The 8,924-nt window shown below is 43.6% G+C and overlaps 1 protein-coding gene across 1 annotated transcript; it reads right to left on the bottom strand.

The window, feature by feature from the left end:
• Positions 1-224: 224 nt before the first annotated feature.
• On the bottom strand, positions 225-8,580 carry PSMD10 (proteasome 26S subunit, non-ATPase 10). Its single transcript, XM_080990565.1, has 5 exons — positions 8,416-8,580; positions 5,568-5,666; positions 2,956-3,102; positions 2,705-2,871; positions 225-1,108 (listed from the first exon to the last, which is right to left on the bottom strand). Exons 1-5 carry the CDS (start codon positions 8,530-8,532, stop codon positions 955-957), a joined length of 684 nt encoding a protein of 227 aa, XP_080846691.1. The 5' UTR covers positions 8,533-8,580; the 3' UTR covers positions 225-954.
• Between the last annotated feature and the right edge of the window lie 344 nt (positions 8,581-8,924).

Here is an 8,924-nt window from a genome sequence, read left to right as displayed (position 1 = left end):
AGCCTTTTCCCACAGGTTCTGTGACATTGGAAGACTTTTTATGCACCTTATGAAGGACTGAACTGAACTGATCTAAGGAGCAAGTAATATTTTATTATAAGTAGCTTAGGGCATAAGAAATCATTCCAGTTGTATAACGCTATTTGCATTAAGCCACACAGCTCAACACCACCCTTGGGAAGGGAGAAGAGGAAGAGGAGAAACAAATCCAACTTGGCCAAATGTTCTTACTGCAAAAACTGGGATTTATTTGTTCTCTTTATAGCTGTTACTTAGCAACATTTTAAACAAACATATTTTGTTTAAGAAGCAGCCTACTGAGATTGACAGTTGTCTACACAAGTTCATGGCACAGTAACCCTTTTAATCTGTTAAGGTGCCACAGCACTTGGCTATTTTTGTTTACAGCCTTACTATGTCTATAATCGCTTTAGCTGAATTAAGCCCACTGCCTTCCCACAACGCTCCATTCCTATAACACTCTCCCTGTACTGGGTATAAGGTTGAACCAACAGGTTTCTGTAAATAAGAATTCCAAGGAGACATACAACAAAGCAAACAACTTTTACACAGTCCTCATTCTCCTTCCCCAAATTTTATTTCGCACAACCATGATGACACTTGAACTGAGTAATAAACTTAGTTAACAAGAACTGCCTTGAGGAAATATTGAATACTGTTCCTTTACAAGCAAATGTATTTAAAAAGATCGTTAGAACCTGTATAGAAAGATAGATTCTTTCTATAGGAAAAGCAGGGCTTTAAATTTTTTTTAAGCAACAATAAACTTAGCAACAAAAAATTATAAAGTTTTGTTTGGCCATGGAAAATGTAGAGAAGTGTAATTGATGCAGTACAATAAAAATTCAAGTTGTGACTGTTAAAGCCAACCTAAAGACAGTGAAAAGTCTTCAGTACTTTCACGAAGAATGGAATTCAATTTGACTGACACAGCTAGCCTTCAACTAGCCTCCTTAGTATGGAACCCAGGCCACCTTTTGCAACTTGCAGTGGAGTCTTGTCTTCTTTGTTCTCAATGTATATGCTTGCTCCGTGAGACACTAGTAGTTTAGCTTCATCTGCTCTCTCTTCATCACAGGCTAAATGGCTGTAAATAAGATGAAAAATTACCAACTATGCTAGAGACACACGACAAGGCAGTAATGAGCTGTCAGCCTGTATTTCTTTGTAGGCCCCACCTATTTTAAAAGTAGGCCTGAACTAACCCCTGTCCCCCTGTGAAATCCCATCATTTACATCAAGGTGTTTAAGGCTCAATTCAGACACTATGCTAAACCAAGATCACGCTGAACCACCATTCACTATAGTTTGGCACAATATCTGAATTGACATGATAGTTACAGCAATTGTTCCACCTCTAGATGCTACTGCGGTAAGAGGATGTCACAAAACTCATGACAGAAAACAAAAGCAACTGACAGTGTAAACCCAGGTGAATAGTGTTAGGATTATAGTCATAAACAGCTTTAACTCACAGTTAGCCTGTTGTTCACCTGGACATACAAGCCATGGTTTGATTTCAAACTACTGTTACTCAAAATCATAATTTGATGCAAAATCTCAACCAAGGCCAGAACTGCAACAGGGTGCACTTACTTGGAAGTTAAGTAGCTTGGTAGGATGCATATCTTAAATAAACATACCTAACACCAGGCTCTTCACTACAATCCCACATGCATTTACTAAAGAATCAATGGGACTGAACTCAGTGGGATTTATGTTTGGGATTAGGCTGCGTAAAATCTGTGTGGATCATAGCTGTCAACTTACAGATTTGAAAATAAGGGACCAGCAGCCTCGAAAATAAGGGATCAGCAGCCAAAATAAGGGATTTTAGTCAACCAAACAAAGCAGCCAAACAAAGCCTCAAGCAGTGGTTCCCACAGTGCAGCAACCCAGCAAAGGGATGCAGAGGGGGAAATCACTACATTAAGATGCTGCACTGGTTGGAGGGTAAGCTAAGCAGCACATCGGGGCTGCCGTCATCCTGGCACAAGGAGTTCCATCGGCCCTTCCCTGCCCGAGAGAGAGGGAGGGAGGGAGGGAGACTCTCGCCTACGCCGCCTGCGAGCCCGGCATGAGACGGTTGTGGTGCCACAGTGGCTGCTGAAGCGCTGCCCTTCTGCGTCCCTCCTCTTCCTCCTCCCTCAGGCTGCCTCCTCAGCCACCGCCACCGCCTCCAGCTTCCCCGGGCAGCACGGCGGAAGTCTAGCAAAAGAGGGGCTGCCTGCCCGCCCGCCACCACCCGTCTCCTCACGACGCGCCCCTGAGGGGGGAAAGGGAGAGACGGAGACGCGGCCTGAGGCGAAGGACCCCGAGACGCTGCTTCCCTCCGGAGCCGGGCGAGCATGAAACCCAGGAAATTTAAGGGACATCATCAATCCGGGACAGCAGCGGGAAACGGTGCTGGGATAAGGGAGTTTCCCGCCAAATAAGGGACAGTTGACAGCTATGGTGTGGATGTTTCTGCACCATACATCTTAGAATACAGCCTCTCTTGTAGAATCCCAAGAAGCTCAGTTTGAATTGTTTAAAAAAAAAAAGTTACTGAGCCTGTTAAATGAAAACTCTCAACATTAGAGAATAGTTTGTGCTAAGTAAAGAAGTATTAATATCAATGAACTTGAAAAGTATGGTTCAAACAAACTAGGGCAAAATCTACCACAAATACGTTAGTTCTTACAGAGCTGTGTTTCCCTCTGAATCCTGTAGATTGGCAGAAGCTTTGTACTTCAAAAGAATTTGTATCATTTTCAGGTTTCCTTTGGATGCTGCTCTGTGTAGTGGAGTAGATGCCAAGTGATCTTTTGCATCTGGATTAGCGCTATTCTCCAACAGCATTAGTGCAATCTATGAGTGGGGAAAGACAAAGGTTACCAAACAGGCTGCTTTGTGTTGAGCAATGAGAAGGTGAGGAAGCAAGTAAAATCTTACCTCCTGCCTATTTTTGGATGCTGCATAATGCAGAGGCGTGCAGCCATTCTGATTGACAGCATTCACCTGAGCACCTTTCCTAATGAGAGTTTTCACAATTTCATCTCGGCCAGCAGATGCAGCAATATGCAGAGGACTCCAGCCAGCCTGAGGAGTGAAAAGAAAACAAGGCATAGTATACTATAAGCTTTACAATTCACAGAAGCAGGGCAGGTAGAAAGACTTCTGTCGTGAGGAAAGTACCCCAGACCTCTGCATCGGTGATAACATGGAAGCTAGGATTGGCTTATAGAGAGTTCTCAGTTTCCTCTCTAAACAGAAGACTTGCTGGCTCATGGTTTTTAGTCACCAGGGACCGTTAAGACATTGTACAACCAAACTTTCAAGCTCTGTTAGGAAGAAAATCCAATACTACAGAACCATGGCAAGGTTTTAACAAAATTTATCCCCTATGAAAATACTGTAAAACAGGGATGGGGCACATCTGTACCTCCAGATGCTGTTGGATTACAGCTGATCATTGGCTATGCTGCTTGGGGCTGGAGTCCTAAACATCTGGAAGGCTACAGGTTCCCCATCTCTTCCATAAAATAACTTGCTCAACTTCATTAAGAACTTACTCAATAGCAGGTAGCTTTGGTCATTAAAGTGGAATATGGCCCACCATTCAACATTTATACAACTGCCATCACATGATATTAAATAGCCAACAAGGAAAGGACCAGGCTCCCTAGTTCTGGTTGCCACCTACCTCCCCAAATTAGCTTTCTAGAGCACCACTATATTTCTTATAAAGTGGTATCTCGGGTTAAGTACTTAATTCATTCTGGAGGTCCGTACTTAACCTGAAACTGTTCTTAACCTGAAGCACCACTTTAGCTAATGGGGGTTCCTGCTGCTGCTGCGCCACTGCATGATTTCTGTTCTCATCCTGAAGCAAAGTTCTTAACCCGAGGTACTATTTCTCAGTTAGCGGAGTCTGTAACCTGAAGCGTATGTAACCTGAAGTGTATGTAACCTGAGGTACCACTGTATTGGGCCTTCCACAGCTATACGGCGACTTTATGTGACTTTGGATCAGAGAAGAAGTCATGATAATGTTGCAGCTTTCTTTTCAAACCAGCTCAGCCTGCCTTCTTCAGCAGTGAAGAGAAGCAACTATGCCTTCCTTCAGGTGTAGCCGAAGACTGAATGGTTCACCAATTCTAAAATTTCTTTTTGGAAGCCATACAGTCTTCATTTCAATTTCACATGAGAACTTTTAAACTGAGGAGAAGGGGCTCAGAAATTTACCTCACACAAGGGCTGTGCCAGCTCAAAAGGGCCCCAGAATTCCGTAAAAAAAACAACCTCTCATCTCATGTTGAGAACAGCAGCCAAAGATAACAAACCAGCACACATCCCACCTCTGTGTATCACTAATTCTTCTTTAACACGTGAGAGTAGTTGGTAACAACTCCAGCAGCATTAGGAACTATATCAGCAGTGGGGAATCTTCTTAGCTTCATAGACCAGTTCCTAATTAAGATTTGCCTTGCAGGCCTAGTCTGAGAGGAGGGCATGACCCACCAATCACTTAATGTCACAAATGATGAAGTCAGGACTTTGAAGCATCTGGGAGGCAGCAAAGTGCTAAAGGCAAGTTTTTAACTTCTGTCCAAAGGGGAAGAAACTCTCCTGTTAGCAGCACCTTGTTGCCTGCTGCATGTGCAGTCAAGCAGCTGGGTAGGGCGTCTGAGAAAGCTCCCTGCGGGGAACTTTCTCACATAGCCAGACTAAGGGGATGTGGTGCATGTGAACCACTGAGACCATCCTGGCTGTCTCTTAGTGCAGAACCAGGACATCGCCTGAATTTCCAGTCACCACTAGCCAGAATTGGCAAAACTGGCAGCAACAGCAGCAGATATGTTCTGTGCTTAATATTTTATTCTTTTGTTAATTATGCTTTTTTAAATGTGAATTTTACACCTGACTTCCTTGAAGTAATGTTTTCTATTGGAATGTTTAAGATAACATTTTAGTCTCCTGTTAATTATGTTGCTTTGAATGTATATTTTATATCTGACTTTCTTTAGTAATGTTTTACACTGGATTGTTTTATTTGATGTTTTAATGGGTTGTAAAGTGCTTTTAGCTTTCCCCCCTTAAAATATAAAGCAGTATAGAAGTGAAATGAAAGATAATAATAACAACCTGCTTAGCGCTGGGGTTTTATCATGAAATGAGAACATGGAGCTGCTTTAAAGTGCCTTGCATAAGTGTTGATTAAAGCATCTCATCTTTGTCCATTAAGTGAGTGGGCAGTTTGAGCTGAGCAAACAGTACTTTTGCAAAGGGCTTTAAATCTGCTCATAAAATCCTGCTAACTTGGCTGTGCAATCCTGTTCCCTGGGAAGAGGGCACACAGCTAATGCAAAATTTAACTCCTGTTCTCCTACCCATCAGCTGACGTTTCTAGGGATGTCAGCTAACGGTCAGGTGAATGGCCTTGTGGGCAAAGCTGGAACCTCTGGCCTGTGGGATGGAGGTTCCCATCTCTGAACTATATACCTCTGAACTATACATGCAAGATCCTGCCTAAGCACTTTCTGAAAAATAAATCCAGAACTTACATCATCTTTGTCATTAACATGCACTCCCAGACTTAGTAAAAAGTCGACAATGTCTGCATGCCCAGCTGAACATGCCCAGTGTAGGGCTGTCCTGTTATCCTAAAACACAAAACACAAATAAGCATTAGTACAACCTTGTATTTAAGAACACATCTAGTATCCACAAGCAAGAGGGCACTGCATGAAGGCATGGGGGTGGGCTGGAGGAGAAAGGACAGAGCATTACACCCAGTACAGACAGGCGGCAGATTGCTGAAGGAGTGACAAAGCTCTCCATTCTTCTTCTGTCAGCTCCCAGCAGGCCACAATTATTATGATTATGATTATTTGCAGACTAGTAACTTTTGTGGCCTTATTTAGAAAGACGCATTAACAGAACATTCAGAACGAACTAGAACGATGAAAACTAAAAAGGATAGATACTCCTTTATACAAGCAGCAAGTCATTTAACAGTAAGAACAATAATGGCCAATTTGTATGTTCCCAGAGGCCATTTCATTCTCCAGACAGTGCCCCAGGCATTTAGAAGAGCATTCAAACTGCCCCCACCCCAATGGGTGGTCAGGATTCATGTAGCAAAATCTTCATAGTTACTGGGAACGTGCTCTCAGGTATGTCATTATATACAAAAAATGCATTTAAGTGCAGCAATGATGCAACATTGATTTTTGGAATTTTCACCCTGAAATTTAACACCACCCCCATGCTACTTCTAGAGGTGTAGCTATGTTTATTCTTTTTGCAGCTATGGACAAATAACTTTGTGATGTCTTTAAAAATAAACAAACATATTGTAAAATAAGCTTTTAGGGTGCATGGTGTGTCTTCAGGCGAATATTGTGCTATTTTCCGTTGGCAGATATATTTTCACTCTTCTAATTGGTACACTTGCCCTCTGCCACCTGAGGAAAAAACCCTTTATGCATTTAATGAAGTGGGCTGAAGTCCAAAAACACCCACATCACAATAAATCAGCTGCCTGTATTTTACAGTGTCATTCTTCTTCTTTTAAGAAGCTGAAACCCTGGCATCTGGCAATCTTACTGATTTAAACATCTGCCAGGTATGTACTGCATCCCATTCTCAACTGAATTAGTAAACAGAGCACCCTTTCTCCCCTCTAGTAAGAGTTAGGGGGAAGAGTTTCGGAATCACAGACATATGTGTCTATGTGCTTCCCAAGCAGAAATAAACCCTGCTGTTCTTTAATGTTAGGAACTGTATTTATCTATGCCATTTATATCAGGACTGGGCAACCTCCAGGTGGCGTGAGACTTCATTTCCCATCCGTCTTAGCCAACATGGCCAATAATCAGACAGGATGGCAGTTTGAGTGCAACAACATCTAAAATGATAAAGGTTTCCTATCCCTGCTATATTCTAATTGGAAACTCATTCCCTGATAGCTAATCCTTATGTAGGCAAAACAGCACCTTCCAAGGAAAAAAAGGGATTAATCAGGGAGATTGAGGAGACCCCAAAGTTTGCAAGAATACAAAAACTAGATTTATTGCACTTTTAAAACTGTTTTTGTGAGTCTTTGGACTGCAATAAAGAATGTGTATGCGAAAAACTAGATTTTAAAAAGCTCCTCCCTTTCATCTTTCTGTTTTATTATAAAACATATGGTCTTGTGAAAAACTTTGTGAGGTCTTGTGAAAAACTTTGTGAGGTTCTTCTGAAAAGCAATATATAACTATCTCAAATATATATATATATATTGGCGGGGGAGGGCCAGGAACACAATCAGGGTACGAACCCCTCAAAATAGCCAGTGAGGACTAAGCATGCTCAGTGGCCACAGAATACTGGTTGGCTGTTGGGAGAGAAAACTAGAATACTGTACACCAATGATGGGAATGTTATGGAGCCTCCTCAAAGTCAGGGTGCTGAACTGGCTGGTACCCTGAACAGGAACATGCTAAACTAAAACATTGTGTTGCTGGCCCCAGCTTGATTATTTGTTGGAATTTCTCTACTATTCCACATGTGAAAATACCAGGGTGGTTGGTGCACTTTTCAAGGACTTGAAAACATATACAAAATACAAAACACAGAAAAAACAGTAAAGCACCCTCGATGGCATAGAATAACATGGCTGGGTTTAAGGCCTTTATATTATTATTGTTGTTGTTGTTAAATTCATAAATTTTATATTTCGCTTGATTATTAAAACCTCAAAGCAAATGCTAAAGCACTAAAATCAAGTAAAATCCACAACCCTACTTCAAAACATACAAAAATTAAAAATACAAGAACAGATTAGAATTAGCTCAACTTTCTAAGCATCTGCGAAGCTTTGTCTGAACAAGGATGCTTTTAGCAGACACCGAAAAGAGTACAGTGAAGGCACCTGCTTGAGCTCAATAGGCAGAGACTTCCAAAGTTACCACAGTAACTAAACGACTGAGTACTGTACTAACAAATGCTGAAAGGGTATTTATGTGGCATCTGCACTAACGTCAATTATGCGGTACTGTGGGAACATGCGGGGGTAAGGCGATATCGTGGTTAAACTGGTCCCAAATTGTTATATGTTAATAGTAACGTCTTGAACCTGTCCCGGGGGCAGATCTGCCAAACTTTTATTTCAAGGAACTCAAAAGACGCCCTGCGTAGGTTTCTCCCTCCCCTTTTCAGCTTCACAGCGACCCTGTGAGGTAGACCAAGCTGAGAAAGAGGGGAAGCCCGCCCAGTGAAAGCCTCACAGCCGAGTGGGGATCTGCTGAACCCAGGTCTCCGGGTTTCCACTTTAACCACTACACCACACTGCCTCAGAAGTGGAGCCCTGGCAGCCCCCCGACTCACAGACAATTAACCACGCCCCCCTCCGGTTGCCATGCCAACCTGGTCCGCGCGCTCCGCCAAGCTCCGGTTGGCGCTCAGCCGCTCCTTCAGCTCCTCCAGCCGCCCCGTGTAAGCCAAGTTACAAACCTCCACGTTGGACACAGACCCACCCTCCATCCTGGAAGCCAACAGCCCGAAACCGGGCCCTCTCCTTCCCCCACCACAACGCACACTCTCTGCCTTCAAAGCCAAGTGGGCGAGGACTCCCTCTCCTCCTTCTGCAGCCAATCCGCAGAGAGGCTTCGGGGACAGACAGCCAACCCTCGCTCTCTCCCCGCCCCCTCCGCCGTCTCCTCCTCCTCCGCGCTCTCTCAACTCCCAGGGTTCAGGGGCGTGCGGGGTTTCTTGTGGGGTTGTGGTTTGTTTTTTTTGTGAGCGGCTGCGCACGCGCAGAAGGCGGCCGCGGTGAGGCGACTCTGCAAGGAGGGCCGACGGGAGTTGTAGTACTGGGAGGTGGGAAGGGAGAGTAAAGGACTCCGGCTTGGCCGACGAGGCCGCTGGACTGCAGC

Source organism: Podarcis pityusensis, assembly GCF_964106645.2.
Source record: "Podarcis pityusensis genome assembly, chromosome: Z".
Lineage (NCBI taxonomy): Eukaryota > Metazoa > Chordata > Lepidosauria > Squamata > Lacertidae > Podarcis > Podarcis pityusensis.
Note: the sequence above shows the minus strand (reverse complement) of the source record. Positions and strands in the feature narration are given on the sequence as shown.